Source organism: Oncorhynchus nerka, linkage group LG27 (assembly GCF_034236695.1).
Source record: "Oncorhynchus nerka isolate Pitt River linkage group LG27, Oner_Uvic_2.0, whole genome shotgun sequence".
In the NCBI taxonomy this organism is placed as follows: Eukaryota; Metazoa; Chordata; class Actinopteri; order Salmoniformes; family Salmonidae; genus Oncorhynchus; species Oncorhynchus nerka.
In genome coordinates this window covers 14,255,991-14,275,002 of record NC_088422.1, presented here as the reverse complement: position 1 = coordinate 14,275,002, position 19,012 = coordinate 14,255,991, and the positions used below count along the sequence as shown (strand labels likewise).

The window sequence follows — 19,012 nt, the reverse complement described above, 5'->3', positions numbered from 1 at the left end:
ACATTTACATTACATTTAAGTCATTTAGCAGACGCTCTTATCCAGAGCGACTTACAAATTGGGTTTAATCAACTTCTTGATATCGCACACCTTTCAGGTGGATGGATTATCTTCAAAAAGGAGAAATGCTCACTAACAGGGATGTAAACAAATTTGTGGACAAAATTAGAAAGAAATAAGCCTTTCTGGGATCTTTTATTTCAGCTTATGAAAGATGGGACATGTTGCATTTATATTTTTGCTCAGTGTAGCCTATAGAAAGTCTACAACCCATTGAACTTTTTTCACATTTTGTTACAAAGTAGGATTGAAATAGATGTAATTTGTCATTGAGCTACAAAAAAATACTAAATGTTTTGCAAATGAATAAAAATGAAATAAAATAGTTGTTGCATAAGTATTCAACCCCTTTGTTTAGGCCTAAATTAGTTCAGAAGAAACATGTTGCTTTACAAATCACATAATAAAGTGATATGGAAGTTATAATAGGGGTTGACATGATTTTTGAATTGTACCCCTTCCTCTGTCCCCCATACATATAACATCTGTAAGGTCCCATTAGTCAAGTACTGAATATTACCCCTTCCTCTGTCCCCCATACATATAACATCTGTAAGGTCCCATTAGTCAAGTACTGAATATCACCCCTTCCTCTGTCCCCCATACATATAACATCTGTAAGGTCCCATTAGTCAAGTACTGAATATTACCCCTTCCTCTGTCCCCCATATATATAACATCTGTAAGGTCCCATTAGTCAAGTACTGAATATTACCACTTCCTCTGTCCCCCATACATATAACATCTGTAAGGTCCCATTAGTCAAGTACTGAATATCACCCCTTCCTCTGTCCCCCATACATATAACATCTGTAAGGTCCCATTAGTCAAGTACTGAATATCACCCCTTCCTCTGTCCCCCATACATATAACATCTGTAAGGTCCCATTAGTCAAGTACTGAATATTACCCCTTCCTCTGTCCCCCATATATATAACATCTGTAAGGTCCCATTAGTCAAGTACTGAATATTACCCCTTCCTCTGTCCCCCATACATATAACATCTGTAAGGTCCCATTAGTCAAGTACTGAATATCACCCCTTCCTCTGTCCCCCATACATATAACATCTGTAAGGTCCCATTAGTCAAGTACTGAATATCACCCCTTCCTCTGTCCCCCATACATATAACATCTGTAAGGTCCCATTAGTCAAGTACTGAATATCACCCCTTCCTCTGTCCCCATACATATAACATCTGTAAGGTCCCATTAGTCAAGTACTGAATATCACCCCTTCCTCTGTCCCCCATACATATAACATCTGTAAGGTCCCATTAGTCAAGTACTGAATTTCAAGCACAGATTCAACTACAAAGACCAGGGAGCTTTTCAAAAGCCTCATAAAGAAGGGCAGTGATTGGTAGATGGGTAACAATAACAAATCAGACATTGAATATGTCTTTAAGTATGGTCAAGTTAATAAGGATGCTGTGGATGATGTATTAAACCACCCAGACACATCAACGATGCAGTCGTCCTTCTGAACTGAGATGCAGGACAGGAAGGAAACTGCTTAGGGATGTCACCATGAGGCCATTAGCGTGATGGGAGAAAACTGAGGATGGATCAACAACATTGTAGTGACTCCATAATAATGACCTAAATGACAGAGTGAAAATAATACAAACATGCAGAATAAAACTATTCAAAAACATGCATCTTGTGTGCAACAAAGCACTAAAGCAATACTGGGAAAAAATACAGCAAAGGCAAAATCCTAAAGGAGAACCTGCTTTACACCAAACATAGAGAGCAATTCACCTTTCAGCAGGACAACAACCTAAAAGACAAAGCCAAATGTACACAGGAGTTGCTTACCAAAAACACAGTGAATGTTCCTGAGCAACCAAGTTACAGTTTTGACTTAAATCTGCTTGAGAATCTAAGACAATACCTGAAAATCGCTATCTATGCCATGATCCCCAACACCTTGACAGAGCTATTAGTATTTTGAAAATAAAATAGACAAATATTGCACAATACAAGTGTGCAAAGATCTTATGAAAATTATCCAAGAAGATTCACAGATGTAATCACTGCCAAAGGGGTTTCTAACATGCAGTGGGATGAATACTTATCTCAGGTATAATTTTTCAATAATCTTTAGAAGATGTACAGAGTATTTTGAGTAGGTCGTTGACAAAAACAACAATTAAATCCATTTTTATCCCCTTATGAAAATAAAATGAAGAAATCCAAGGGGGTTTAGACTTTCTATGATACTTTATACAGTGCATTTGGAAAGTATTCAGACAACTTGACATTTTGTTACATTACAGCCTTATTCTAAAATGGATTAAGTAAAACCGTTTCCTCATCAATCTACACACAATACACCATAATATGTATTTTAATACTTTGCAAATGTATTAAAAACAAAAAAACAAATATTTACATAAAGTATTCAGACCCGTTGAAATTGAGCTCAGGTGCATCCTGTTACCAGTCATCATCCTTGAGGTGTTTCTACAACTTGATTTGAGTCCACCTGTGGTAAATTCAATTGATTGGACATGATTTGGAAAGGCACACACCTGTCTATACAAGGTCCCACAGTTGACTGCATTTCAGAGCAAAAACCAAGCCATGAGGTCGAAGGAATTTTCCGTAGAGCTCAGACAGGATTGTGTCAAGGCACAGATCTGGGGAAGGGTACCAAAACATTTCTGCAGCATTGAAAGTCCCCAAGAACACAGTGGCCTCCATCATTCTTGAATGGAAGAAGTTTGGAACCACTAAGACTCTTCCTAGAGCTGACCACTAGGCCAAACTGAGTAATCGGGGGAGAAGGGCCATGGTCAGGAAGGTGACCAAGAACTCTGACAGAGCTCCAGAGTAATTCTCTGGAGATGGGAGAACCTTCCAGAAGGACAACCATCTCTGCACCACTCCACCAATCAGGCCTTTATGGTAGAGTGGCCAAGCGGAAGCCACTCCTCAGTAAAAGGCACATGACAGCCTGCTTGGAGTTTGCCAAAAGGAACCTAAAGACTCTCAGACCATGAGAAACAAGATTCTCTGGTCTGATGAAACCAAGATTGAACATCCTGGGAAACCTGGCACCATCCCTACGGTGAAGCATGGTTGTGTCAGCATCATGCTGTGGGGATGTTTTTCAGCGGCAGGGACTGCGAGACTAGTCAGGATCAAGGCAAAGTTTAAAAGAGCAAAGTACAGAGAGATCCTTGATGAAAACCTGCTCCAGAGCGCTCAGTACCTCAGACTGGGGTGAAGGTTCACCTTCCAACAGGACAACGACCCTAAGCACACAGCCAAAACAACACAGGAGAGGATTCGGGACAAGTCTCTGAATGTCCTTGAGTGGCCCAGCCAGAGCCCGACTTATACATCTCTGGAGAGACCTGAAAATAGTTGTGCAGCGACGCTCCTCATCCAACCTGACAGAGCTTGAGAGGATCTGCAGAGAAGAAACAGGAGAAACTCCCCAAATACAGGTGTGCCAAGCTTGTAGTGTCATTTCCCAAGCTGTAATCGCTGCCAAAGGTGCTTCAACAAAGTACTGAGTAAGGGTCTGAAAACTTAAGTAAAAGTATTTATTTTACATTAATTAGCAAACATAAAAATAAAATAACAACTTTGTCATTGTGGGGTATTGTGTGTAGATTGTTGAGGGGGGAAAAAGTCAAGGGGTCTGAATACTTTCCGAAGGCACTGTATCTCAAACACACATGAAAAATAGCTGCACACATGCGCAAACTAATGAATATGCACAATCATATAATCTTGTATGCTGCTAGATTTGGAACAGCATGATAACAGACATGCTGAAAGCGTGGCCAAGCCATGGGTCTCCAATAGCTCATCATTCCCTGCACACTTCAGCCATTTAATACGGGATATCCATTTTGAAGACAAATGTGGAATCCTAATAGCAGTATACTAACTACTAGATGTCAGTACTGCAGGAGAGAAATGCATGAGACTAAAATGAGTGAGAGAGAGAGAACCCTTGGGACATGGGTGCTGCAGGGCTGAAACCGTGTTGGCCTCAGAACGGGAAGTGAGATGGAGAATCCAGACATCTGCAGAAAGGTCCTGAAAATTCCCCCACTGAGACACACCTCCCCCACACTTCCTCTTTCACAGGGCTGCACCTGACACAGCTCCGCACACACACACACACACAACAAAAAGCTAGATGAAGAAAAAGGCTGACAGTAGACAGGGAGAAGAGTAGCATGATAAATAGTGGTAACATTTAGGTTAGATGTGGCACGTCTCTCACCTGTTGTTTATCCATTCTTTAATTTCTGTTGTCCAGGAGCTGACCTGTTGGTCATTGTCGGTCTCAAATATGAGACTACCTGGATAGTGATTAACCTGGGGATGAGACAAGACTGCTGGTTAAGGAAATGTACACACACAGACACACAGAAAGTAGAGATACGCACGTGACACACACACACCAAACACACACAGACGTGACACGCACACACACACACAGACGTGACACGCACACACACACAGACGTGACACGCACACACACACACAGACGTGACACGCACACACACACACAGACGTGACACGCACGCACACACACACACAGACGTGACACGCACGCACACACACACACAGACGTGACACGCACGCACACACACACACAGACGTGACACGCACGCACACACACAGACGTGACACGCACACACACACACAGACGTGACACGCACACACACAGACGTGACACGCACACACACAGACGTGACACGCACACACACAGACGTGACACGCACACACACACAGACGTGACACGCACGCACACACAGACGTGACACGCACGCACACACACACACAGACGTGACACACACGCACACACACACAGACGTGACACGCACACACACACACAGACGTGACACGCACACAGACGTGACACGCACACAGACGTGACACGCACACAGACGTGACACGCACACACACAGACGTGACACGCACACACAGACGTGACACGCACACACACAGAGACGTGACACGCACACACACAGAGACGTGACACGCACACACACAGAGACGTGACACGCACACACACAGACGTGACACGCACAGAGACGTGACGCGCACACACACACAGACGTGACGCGCACACACACACACACACAGACGTGACGCGCACACACACACACAGACGTGACACGCACACACACAGACGTGACACGCACACACACACACAGACGTGACACGCACGCAGACACGCACGCACACACACAGACGTGACGCGCACACACACAGACGTGACGCGCACACACACACACGTGACACGCACACACACACGTGACACGCACACACACACAGACGTGACACGCACACACACACAGACGTGACACGCACACACAGACGTGACACGCACACACACACAGACGTGACGCGCACGCACACACACACAGACGTGACACGCACGTGACACGCACACACAGACGTGACACGCACGCAGACACGCACGCACACACACACACGCACGCACGCACACAGACGTGACGCGCACACACACACACAGACGTGACGCGCACACACACACAGACGTGACGCGCACACACACACACAGACGTGACGCGCACACACACACACACAGACGTGACACGCACACACGCACACACAGACGTGACGCGCACACACACACACAGACGTGACGCGCACACACACACACAGACGTGACGCGCACACACACACACAGACGTGACGCGCACACACACACACACAGACGTGACGCGCACACACACACACAGACGTGACGCGCACACACACACACACAGACGTGACGCGCACACACACACACAGACGTGACGCGCACACACACACACAGACGTGACACGCACACAGACGTGACACGCACACACGCACACACACACACAGACGTGACACGCACACACAGACGTGACACGCACACACACACAGACGTGACGCGCACGCACACACACACAGACGTGACGCGCACGCACACACACACAGACGTGACGCGCACGCACACACACACAGACGTGACACGCACACACACACAGACGTGACGCGCACACACACACACAGACGTGACGCGCGCACACACACACAGACGTGACGCGCGCACACACACACAGACGTGACACGCACACACACACACACACAGACGTGACACGCACACACACACACACCACACACACACAGACGTGACACGCACACACACACACAGACGTGACACGCACACACACACACAGACGTGACACGCACACACACACACACACAGACGTGACACACACACACACACACACACACAGACGTGACACGCACACACACACACACACAGACGTGACACGCACACACACACACAGACGTGACACGCACACACACACACAGACGTGACACGCACAAGAACTGGAACAGGAAGAAACTAAGGCAAGTTTGGCAGAGGGTGTGTGTGTCAAATCAAATCTTATTCTATTGGTCACATATACATATTTATCAAATGTTATTGCGGGTGTAGCGAAATGCTTGTGTTCCTAGCTCCAACAGTGTAGTAGTATCTAACAACAATACACACCAATCTAAAAGTAAAATAATGGAATTGAGAAATATATAAATATTAGATTGCTCAATGTCGGAGTGGTATTGACTAAAATACAGTAGAATAGAATACAGTATATACATATGAGATGAGTAAAGCAGTATGTAAACATTATTAAAGTGGCCAGTGATTCCAAATCTATGTATATAGGGCAGCAGCCTCTAAGGTGCAGGGTTGCGTAACTGGGTGGAAGCCGGCTAGTGAAAGCTATTTAACAGTCTGATGGCCTTGATAGAGGCCGTTTTTCAGTCTCTCAGTCCCAGCTTTGATGGATGATAGCGGGGTGAACAGGCAGTGGCTTGGGTGGTTGATGTTCTTGATGATCTTTTTTGCCTTCCTGTGACATCAGGCGCTGTAGGTGTCCTGGAGGGCAGGTAGTTTGCCACCGGTGATGTGTTGGGCAGACCGCACCATCCTCTGGAGAGCTCTGTGGTTGCAGGCGGTGATACAGTCTGACAGGATGCTCTCAATTGTGCATCTGTAAAAGTTTGAGGGTTTTAGGGGCCAAGCCAAATTTCTTCAGCCTCCTGAGGTTGAAGAGGCGCTGTTGCGCCTTCTTCACCACACTGTCTGTGTGTGTGGACCATTTCAGATCGTCAGTGATGTGTACGCAGAGGAACTTGAAGCATTTCACCTTCTACCCTGCGGTCCCGTCGATGTGGATAGGGGCGTGCTCCATCTGCTGTTTCCTGAAGTCCACGATCAGCTCCATTGTTTTGTTGATGTTGAGTGAGAGGTTATTTTCCTGGCACCTCTCTCCAAGGGCCTTCACCTCCTCCCTGTAGGTTGTCTTGTCATTGTTGATCATCAGGCCTACTACTGTTGTGTCGTCTACAAACTTGACAATTGAGTTGGAGGCGAACAGGGAGTAAAGGAGGGGGCTGAGCACGCACCCTTGTGGGGCTCCTGTTTTGAGGATCAGCGAAGTCATCGTGTTGTATCCTACCTTCACCACCTGGGGGCGGCCCGTCAGGAAGTCCAGGACCCAGTTGCACAGGGCAGGGTTCAGACCCAGGGCCCCGAGGTTAATTATGAGCTTAGCGGGTACTATGGTGTTGAATGCTGCGCTATAGTCAATTAACAGCATTCTTACACAGGTATTCCTCTTGTCCAGATGGGATAGAGCAGTGTGCAGTGCAACAGCATCGTCTGTGGATCTATTGGGGCCGTAAGCTAATTTGAGAGGGTCTAAGATCAGGTATGGTAGAGGTGATACGATCCTTAACTAGCCTCTCAAAGCACTTCATGATGACAATAGTGAGTGCTACGAGGCGATAGTCATTTAGTTCAGTTACCTTTGCTTTCTTGGGTACAGGAACAATGGTGGACATCTTGAAGCAAGTCGGGATAGCAGACTGGGATAGGGAGATATTGAATATGTCCGTAAGCACTCCAGCCAGCTGGTCTGAGGACGCGGCGAGGAATGCCGTCTGGGCCGGCAGCCTTGCGAGGGTTAACATGCTTAAAATGTCCTACTCACGGCCATGGAGAACGAGAGCCCACAGTCCTTGGTAGCAGACAGCATCGGTGGCACTGTGTTATCCTCAAAGCGGGAGAAGGTGTTAAGCTTGTCCGGAAGCAAGACGTCAGTGTCCGCGACGTGGCTGGTTTTCCCTTTGTAGTCGGTGATTGTCTGCAGACCCTACCATATACGTCTCGTGTCTGAGCCGTTGAATTGCAACTCCACCATGTCTCTGTACTGACGTTTTGCCTGTTTGATTGCCTTACGGTGGGAATAACTACACTGTTTGAATTCGTCCAGATTCCCAGTCACCTTGCCACGGTTAAATGAAGTGGTTCACACTTTCAGTTTTGTGCGAATTCTGCCATCTATCCAGGGTTTCTGATTTGGGTAGGTTTTATTAGACAGTGAGTACAACATCCTCTATAGAGTTCCTGATGAACTCAGTCACCGTATCCGTGTATTTATGTTATTCTCAGAGGCAACCCGAAACATATCCCAGGCCGCATGATCAAAACAATCTTGGAGCATGGATTCCGATTGGTCAGACCAGCGTTGAATAGACCTTAGCACAGGTACTTCCTGTTAAGAGTTTCTGCCTATGGGAAGGGAGGAGCTAAATGGAATCGTGCTTAGACTTGCCGAAGGGAGGGCCTTGTAGGCATTTTGAAAAGTTGAGTAGCAGTGGTCCAATGTTTCTCCAGAGCGAGCACTACAGTCAATGGGTTGGTCGAACTTTGGTAGCGGTTTCCTCAAATTGGCTTTTTTTTTAACCCAAAGCTACAATAAATGCTGCCTCAGGATGTGATTACGAGTTTGTATAAAGTCCACTAATTATTTGAGGGCTGTCGTGGTATCGGCTTGAGGGGGAATATACACGGCTGTGACTATAACTGAAGAGAATTATCTTGTGAGGTAATACGGTCAGCATTTGATTGTGAGGTATTCTAGGTCGGGTGAACAAAAGGACTTGATTATCATAACATACAGAAACATCATGAGTAGGTAATCATGAAACCTACCCCCCCGCCTTTCTCTCTTCGGAGAGTTCTTTATTCCTGTCTGCGCGATGTACTGAGAACCCTGCAGGCTGTATGGACGGGGACAGTATATCATCCCTAGAGAGCCATGTTTGCGTGAAACAGAGTATGTTACAATCACTGATGTCTCTCTGGAAGGAGATCCTCGCCCTGAGCTCGGCTACTTTATTATCCAGAGACTATATACTCTGAAGCGGTGGATGGTGTGCACGCCTCCTGAGTCGGACTAGAAGTCCACTCTGAATACCTCTTCTCCGTCAGTGGTGTTTTGGAGCAGCCTCTGGAATAAGTTCAAATTCCCTGGGGGGTACGAAACAAAGGATCCAATTTGGTAATATCGTATTCCTAGTAGTAACGCTGGTGAGTTACCGCCGCTCTTATTTCTGGCTGTATGTAATAACACACAAAAAAAATAATCAGGCCTAATAATGAAAGAAAAATACTGAAAAGTTGCTTAGGAGCTAGAAGCCATATCTGTTGTCGCCATATTACTACGTGTGTGTGTGTGTGTGTGTGTGTGTGTGTGTGTGTGTGTGTGTGTGTGTGTGCGCGCGCGCAATTCATGTGGAAGCTCAATGCTCACTATAAATCCACAGGAGTGCTTTTGGACAGAGAACAGCCTGGCTCGGCTGTATGGTTGTGTGTGTGAATAGGCGATGTTGAGAAAAGGACAAGAAATGAGGCATGAAGCTAGATCACCAACAACAGGAAGTCTCTCCTCTTCCTCACCTTTAGAACAAACGTGTTTGTGTTGTCCGGCATCTCCAGACAGTTGCAGCGGCGGATCTCCAGGATGTCTGAGCAACGTGCTGTCAGTTTAGGACTGGAGCCCTGGAGGACACACAGAGAGGCAGAGAGAGACAGGGTACGAGATCAAGCAGACATTGTTACAGCACGTCGTGTCCTAGACCCCTCAAACACCACTCTGTTCCAGTAACACACCACCTCAAACACCACTCTGTTCCGGTAACACACCACCTCAAACACCACTCTGTTCCGGTAACACACCACCTCAAACACCACTCTGTTCCGGTAACACACCACCTCAAACACCACTCTGTTCCGGTAACACACCACCTCAAACACCACTCTGTTCCGGTAACACACCACCTCAAACACCACTCTGTTCCAGTAACACACCACCTCAAACACCACTCTGTTCCAGTAACACACCACCTCAAACACCACTCTGTTCCAGTAACTCACCACATCCACTTCGATGCAACTCCCTTCAAAAAACCACGTCATACTAGTGTGTTTGTGGCACATTAAGAGACGTTTCAAGATACAGTTTGCTTCTGCTTTACTTGAACATTTGATTGAGTGTTCGTGGTGAGGAGCGTTAGTTTGTGTTTTTTTTGTTTAGGGAGTAGACATATCAGGATGCATTCATTTGATCTATTGCTGTTTTGATGTTTTCCTTTCGCTCTACAGCACTCTCCAACAAGACCTCCAAAACTAGATGGAGAGGGGATCCAGATGGTGGAGGAACTAGTGGGAAACGCAAAACCACTGGGACATGCAGGCTGTGTGCGTGTGTGTCGGTCTTTCTCAGTGTCAGAGTGTCTAAAGTACGTGTTCCTGTGTGTACAAGTCTTTGCTGTTGAAAATCCAACTTGGCTCTTCCCCTGGAGTATCCCTCAGTGGAACTCTCTGGGCTGAGCGCCAGGACTCCTTCCCTCCAGGCCAGGCCCAGTTCAGAATGGAGAGACCCAGAGAGGAAGGCTGCTCCTCCGGGAACACACTCACAGTCTCCAGCCCAGCTCAGAGGGAGGAGGGGAGGCCAGTCATCAACAGCCCCATGGGATGACAGGGCAAAGGTCACCTTTGAAAATGAATCTCCTCACTGTTCTTTCAGGAGAAAATGGGCAGAAGGAAAGTGCTCGTCGTATGCTGATGATAGCTCTGCTGTTGTGTGTCATGTGTGAGCTGTTCCACATGCTGGCTGACGGAAAGGAAATGAGCGAGACAGTATAAGATGGGGGAGAAAGGACAGCGGGGGACAAAGGAGAGCGGGGGACAAAGGAGAGCGGGGGAGAGAAAACGGGTGGATTCCAGGGGGCTGAGGCGGATGAGTGTGACCCTGTGACACAGTGTGTGAGCCGATGAAATGTCTATGTGTGCGTCCTAAATTACACCCTATTACCTATTTAGTGCACTACTTTTGACCAGAGGCCTATGGGCCCTGCTGAAAAGGAGTGCACTACTTAGGGAATAGGGTGCCATTAGGAACACATCCCATGCTTATCCCAGACAGGTTGGGCACATCAAAAGGAGATTCCTTTCCCCCTCGTTTCCTGTCCTCATGAGTCTTAGTATGAATGAATCACATGGAGCCATTGTTCCTCCCAACAGCTTTAAGGAGAAATTAGAAGTATTTGACTCAGTAGCTAGATTTCCATCCAATTAGTGACAGATTTTCATACAAATATCCTAAAATCTGCATAAAGAAAATGTGCATTTTCCCATCAGTGGTGTTTTCACCACACTGACTTGTTGCAGATTTTTTTTAAATGTAAAAAGTGAGTTTTAGTTTTTCATGTAGCGAATAAAAATATATGTTTCCGTTGCATTTCTAACCCGATTGTGACAAAACTGCTGCTGCGTTAAAAAGCAAAGCAAATGTGCCTCTGGTCTTGGCACACGGCCAACAGTTGGCAGATACACTGTGGGTAGGCTTGAGATTAAAATGGATAACAGCGAGAATATTTTTAATCATTGATCAACATGTCACCAGAATAAGACCCTGGATATTTATTGGAAAGGAGCATCAAGCTCATATCGTGCACTTCACCACCCGACCTGAACCCGATCAAACGTCTCTGGAGAGACCTGAAAATAGTTGTACAGCGACGCTCCTCATCCAACCTGACAGAGCTTGAGAGGATCTGCAGAGAAGAATGGGAGAAACTCCCCAGGTACAGGTGTGCCAAGCTTGTAGGGTCATTCCCATGAAGACTCGAGGCTGTAATCGCTGCCAAAGGTGCTTCAACAAAGTACTGAGTAAAGGGTCTGAATAATTATGTAAATGTGATTTACATTAAAAAAATAAAAAATAAAAGTTTTTGCTCTGTCATTATGGGGTATTGTGTGTAGATTGATGAGGGAAAAAACTATTTTAGAATAAGGCTGTAATGTAACAAAATGTGGAAAAAGGTCAAGGGGTCTGAATACTTTCCGGAATGCAATGTATACTGCATGACTTTACTCGCATAAAGCCTGTGGATGGAAACGTGGTCATGGAAGGAAGGAATCTCCCCCTGTTTAGATTAATACCAGGTCTCTTTCCAGTTTGCTGCACCACCCACTGACACTGCACTGACTCACTACACAGAGACAGCACTCCACTGGGCGGGTGGGCGAGTACACACACACACACACACACACACACACACCAGCTATCATAAATTAGGCCTACACAAATATGATACACCCCAGATCCGAGCCTGTGTACTGACAAACAAATGTACCGGCGGTTCAGTGGACACTCCATAGCTAGGCTATGTCAACTAAAACTGACACTTTCAAACAAGTAGAACAGATTGGCAAATAAATGTAGCGAGGGTCTAGCATAAACAAAAACTCCAGAGCTCTTCAACCTTTAAAAGAAACAGGACGCAGCATTAGATAGACTACATCTGACTGATGTATTGAGAGTTAGTGACAGGAACGCTTTGGCAGGGTGACGCCACTGGAAGCCTGTGAAAACTAAATGTTGGACAAATGCCATATTTGGTTAGCCGTCTGCTTCGAAACGCCTGACGCCATCTCCTTGACTGTATACACAACGCATCCAAATTGTTTGTCCCTCTTGGAGCTTGTTTAGAGCATTTTAGTGTACTTAATAAGGTATGCCCTGAGCCACTGAAGCCACAAGGGAAAAGCAAAGAGGAAGAGATGCAGCACAACAGTTTGATGTGAAGCAAAAAGTCTCATGCTACTCATTCAGCGACCATTCCAACAACATCTCATCTCAGAGATCAGCTGTTTACCAAAACAGTGGCGGGGTGCCCGCTTTGGTGTTGTTTGCAGGTGGCACCTTTAAAGCTCAATATGACGCTGAGTGCACTACAGGGGAAATTTTCAGAGGTCTGCTTGTGACGCCCTTCGATTCCATTTCACTTCTCACTGGTCACTTTCAATCTTAGTCATTCACCATCGTGTTTCAGCTTTAGTCACACACACACAACATTTGGTAATATGGTTGGAGAAAATTGACAATATAACCCACAGATGTGTGGCAATGCAAATACAAATATTTACAGCTGACACTGTCCACCCTGGGCAGGATTCCCAGCATGCTTTGCACCAACATTACACTGACCCTGGGGTCATCATCCTCATCAGGACCCTCTCCAGAGACTTCCCAAATGTTACCCTCCAGCTCCTCATCAGTACAAATACACAAACATAACACACTACTCAATACAGAAGGATCTTTATACGCTACAGTTATTGGGTTGAGATTTCATTTGGTTGACAAACTCATAAGGTGATTCAGAATTTGATATTGTATAATAGTCCCTGTTCCACATCCACACATTACATTCTGTACTATAGGAGGATAGGCCTTGGTCAGGGTTCCCCAACTGGTGGCCCACAGGTGGTTTTATTCCATCCCCAAGTTCTGACAACAACAACAAAAAAGATATAAAAAAATGTGGGTTGAATTTTCATTGTTGTACATAAGACTGTAAAATCACCAGGAAATCAGCCACAAGTGATTTCCATTTTGGAAATCTGTTCAAGTATTTCCACGCATAACAGAAACACATGGTTGTATAAACATTCTGAAATGATTATGCTTGAGTCAAATATATCGGTTTGTGGTTCTTGTAGTCAATCTGCAACCTACAAATGATTTGTAATTATGTTCCGGCCCCCTGACCACCCACTCCTGAATCTAGTTGATGATCCCTGGCCTAGACCACACGCTAATCAGTCTTGGTGGTTGCCTTTTGACTTTACACCCAGCTCGGCATCTTTATGGTGAAGCAGGTTTATCAAACAACCCTGCAGTGGAACTGAAATCCTCAGAAGTGTCACAGGAAAGAGAGTGTGCTGTTCTCGGTTGTGAGCAGTCTGAGGAGAGCAGTGGCAAGTACGGTGATAACGCCATATGAACCAGATCTAGCTAGATATGACATCATCAAGGATGTGGGGACAGCAGCACTATCATTAAACTGAGAAATGACAGGTTTCTAGGAAACAGAGCAGCCAATAGGAAAGAGATACTAACAGGCTGCATATGCAATACAAACAAGACCATTTTTCTAGTCGGACTTGTGTGTCAATTATCTTGCAATTTCAATGGTAATAATAGCTAGCCTATGCAGCTAAAAATATGACAGCCACTCTGGTCTGGAAGTCATTCCACTGAAGGTGTAACATCAGGAAAATGACAACGTCAGTCAGTCTGACCTTTGGCCCTGCTCTTGGAAATACAACCGCAGTTTCACCGAAACACTCGAGAGCCCCTGCTACTGAGAAATGTATAGAGGTGAGAAAGTGAAACAGAATAGTGTTTCCTGTTACTGTCTAACATTGAGCATTGGGTCTCGAGGTCCTCAGAGACTGGGGCTAGGGTGTGAGCTGTTTTAGGCCACAGACATGGAGCTTCACCCCAACCCCCTCCCCATCAAATCCATGTGTGTGTGTGTGTTCCATACAGTGCATTCGGAAAGTATTCAGACCCTTTCACCTTTTCCACATTTTGTTACGTTACAGCCTTATTCTAAAATGTATTAAATACAATTTGTTCTTATCAATCTACACAATTAAAGTTTAGAAATGTTAGCAAATTTATAAAAAATAAAAAACAGAAATACCTCAATTACATAAGTATTCAGACCCTTTGCAATGAGACTCGAAATTGAGCTCAGGTGCATCCTGTTTCCATTGATCAACCTTGAGATGTTTCTTCAACTTGATGGGAGTCCACCTGTGGTAAATTCAATTGATTGGACATGATGTGGAAAGGCACACATCTCTCTTTATAAAGGTCCCACAGTTGACAGTGTATGTCAGAGGCAAAAGCAAGCCATGAGGTCAAAGGACTAATTCGTTGAGCTCTGAGAAAGGATTGTGTCAAGGCACAGATCGGGGGAAGGGTACCAAAACATGTCTGCAGCATTGAAGGTCCCCAAGAACCTCCATCATTCTTAAATGGAAAAAGTTTGGAACCACCAAAACTGTTCCAAGAGCTGGCCACCAGGTCAAACTGAGCAATTTGGGGAGAAGAGCCTTGGTCAGAGAGGTGACCAAGAACCCGGTGATCACTCTGACAGAGCTCCAGAGTTCCTCTGTGGAGATGGGCAACCATCTCTGCAGCACGCTGTCAAATCAGGCCTTTATGGTAGAGTGGCTAGAAAGAAGCCGATCCTCAGGAAAAGGCACGACAGCCCGCTTGGAGTTTGCCAAAAGGCACCTAAAACAGAGAAACAAGATGCTCTGGTCTGATAAAACCAAAACTCTTTGGCCTGAATGTCAAGGATTACGTCTGGAGGAAATCTGGCACCATCACTATGGTGAAGCATGGTGGTGGCAGCATCATGCTGTGGGGATGTTTTTCAGTGGCAGGGACTGGGGAAGATCCTTGATGACAACCTGCTCCAGAGTGCTCAGGACCTCAGACTGGGGCGAAGGTTCACATTCCAACAGGACAATGACGCTAAGCACACAGCCAAGACAACGCAGGAGTGGCATCGGGACAAGTCTCAATGTCCTTGAGTGGCCCAGCCAGAGCCCGGACTTGAACCCGATCGAACATCTCTGGAGAGACCTGAAAAACGCTCCCCATCCAACCTGACAGAGCTTGAAAGGATCTGCAGAGAAGAATGGGATAAAGTCCCCAAATACAGGTGTGCCATGCTTGTAGCATCATACCCAAAATGACTCAAGGCTGTAATCGCTGCCAAAGGTGCTTCAACAAAGTACTGAGTAAAGGGTCTGAATGCTTATGTATATGTGATATTTCTGTTTTCAAGGAGTATTTTCCGAATGCACTGTATGCATGCACATGCAACTACAGAAGTAAACCATTGGAGCTAAGGAGGTCTGGTGAAAGTGGGAGACTGAGTGAGACATTTGCTCTCCCCAGTCTTCGTCCACAGAAAAGAGCCAGCTCTGCAGTTTTGTCCTCTGACCCAACAGGCTGGGAGATGCAGTGTCGGCCTTCATGTGTCTGCCAGCCAGTCTGCCTGCCAGTCTGCCTGCCTGCCAGCCAGCCAGCCGCTCGCTCAGCAGTGGACAAAGACAGGGGAGAGCAAATGTCTCCCACTTTCACCAGACCTCCTTCGCTCCAATGGATTGCTTGTGTACTGGCATGTACACATGCACATACTTACATGCATACAGTGCATTCGGAAAGTATTCAGAGCCGCCACTCCGTCTGCTCGCCCGCCGCCACTCCGTCTGCCACTCTGCCTGTCTACCTGCCACTCTGCCTGCCTGCCCGCCCGCCACTCTGGCTGCCTGCCCACCCTTCTCTTCGCCCGCCACTCTGGCTGCCTGCCACTCAGTCTGCCCGCCCGTCACTCACTTTGTCCGTGTACACTGGCCGTGGCTCTGTGAAAAGCCATTCAGGCAGAACAGGCATTCACATAGGTCCACTGAAGACAGTGAACCACGTCTCTCACACACACACACACACACACACACACACAAACACACACACAGGGTTAGGGGGCCAGAGTAAAAGGGACAATTAGAGAAAGAGGAGCAGGGGAGGGGGATGAAAAGACAGGCAAAGGGAGAACTGAGAGAGGGGAAAGGTGACAAAATGAGAAAATGACCAGAGGAAAGAGATGTTCCAGAGAGATGACAGACGTCGCTCCCCTCAGGGGCTTTCCACAGGCAACTGAGCAAGGTCAGGTGCACTAACACTGTGGTTACAGGTCCATCACAGAGAGATAAGCATTGTTACCCACAACAGAGGCGCACACACGCACACAGGGCATCAAAGCCAGTGAAGGGTGTAAAACAAACAAGCACTACTCTGCATGACTACGGTAACCACTTGACTTCCTATCGACTCTTCTAGATTTTCTGTGTCACCTTGACGAACATTCTTTCCTCACCCTTCTTCTTTTCAACCATTTTGAGTGTACGTACTGTAAGAGACAGGATGGGGTACAGAACAAATAGGCAGAGAGAGAGAAGAAGAAGAAAAAAGGTAGTCTAAACAACAAAACTATTTTGGGTTAAGTTCTTTCCCTGTGATCAGAACTGAAAACTGGGAGCTCCTCTCAGCTTCTGGATGTTTCCTACTTGATTCTGGGTTCTTGGTCCCGAGGTCAGTGTAAGGAGATTGGGCTAATTTAGTATTTACATTTTAATGCATATTTTTCAATCAAATGGACATGTTGTGGAAACAGCCTTTGTAAGCGTTGACTGCTGGATTGACCTCTGCATGTTAACGTCTTTTAGCAACAGCAAATACTATTAGGCTACAGTGAGTGTGGGTTTTTCTTTTTCAGTTTGCCTTTTGAACCCTGTACCTAAAATACTTTGTATTATTAAGAACTATTGGAGTCAAGCATGCTAATTCCTCATTCTGCTAACTAACCAAAAACAAAATCGGCTGCGTCATGCACCAGACAGCACACAGAATTCTGACAGAAGCATTGCAGGTTACATTAAGACCTACTTAAAAAAAAAAAAAAAAAAAAAAAAAAAAAAAAAATTCCCCCCAATTTCATGGTATCCAATTGTTAGTAGTTACTAACTTGTCTCAAGATAGAGACGAAGGTCGAAAGCCATGCGTCCTCCGAAACACAACCCAACCAAGCCGCACTGCTTCTTAACACAGGGCACATCCAACCCGGAAGCCAGCCTCACCAATGTGTCGGAGGAAACACCATGCACCTGGTGACCTTGGTTAGCACGCACTGCGCCCGGCCCGCCACAGTAGTCGCTAGTCGCGATGAGACAAGGATATCCCTACCGGCCAAGCCCTCCCTAACCCAGACTACGCTAGGCCAATTGTGCATCGCCCCAAAGACCTACTTACACCGGATAATACTTGCCTATCTACAAAGTCTGCGTCCCAAATGCACCTATTCCCTATATAGTGCACTACTTTTGACCAGGGCCCATAGCATTTGGGACACATACTAAGCTAAGAAGCTCAATTACAATTTTTTTTTTTTTTTTTAAATGGCGGAAAGCCATCCATCTCATTTAGCACATCAAGAAGCAACATTAACCACACGTTGTCCTTTGCACACAGACACTGTCAGTGTGTTAACTGTTGCTCTCCGGCTTTCTGACACACCAGCCTACACAAACACACAGCAGAGTCAACTCCAAAACTGGTGGTCCCAGCGCGCACGACCCACGTGGAGTTCCAGGTCTCCGGTAGCCTCTGGAACTGCCGATCTGCGGCCAACAAGGCAGAGTTCATCTCCGCCTATGTCTCCCTCCAGTCCCTCGACTTCTTGGCACTGACGGAAACATGGATCACCACAGACAACACTGCTACTCCTACTGCTCTCTCTTCGTCTGCCCACGTGTTCTCGCACACCCCGAGAGCTTCTGGTCAGCGGGGTGGTGGCACCGGGATCCTCATCTCTCCCAAGTGGTCATTCTCTCTTTCTCCCCTTACCCATCTGTCTATCGCCTCCTTTGAATTCCATGCTGTCACAGTTACCAGCCCTTTCAAGCTTAACATCCTTATCATTTATCGCCCTCCAGGTTCCCTCTGAGAGTTCATCAATGAGCTTGATGCCTTGATAAGCTCCTTTCCTGAGGACGGCTCACCTCTCACAGTTCTGGGCGACTTTAACCTCCCCACGCCTACCTTTGACTCATTCCTCTCTGCCTCCTTCTTTCCACTCCTCTCCTCTTTTGACCTCACCCTCTCACCTTCCCCCCTACTCACAAGGCAGGAAATACGCT

General features: G+C 46.4%; 1 protein-coding gene across 2 annotated transcripts in view; it reads right to left on the bottom strand.

The window, feature by feature from the left end:
* The window catches only part of LOC115111277 (SH2B adapter protein 3-like), a 69,158-nt gene that overhangs the window by 16,439 nt on the left and 33,707 nt on the right, over positions 1-19,012 (bottom strand). For both annotated transcript variants that reach the window (XM_029637167.2, XM_029637169.2), the window contains exons 3-4: positions 9,845-9,946; positions 4,310-4,404 (exon numbers count right to left, since the gene is read on the bottom strand). In XM_029637167.2, the coding sequence (XP_029493027.1) occupies positions 4,310-4,404; positions 9,845-9,946 (197 nt within the window). The remainder of the gene's footprint in view (positions 1-4,309; positions 4,405-9,844; positions 9,947-19,012) is intronic.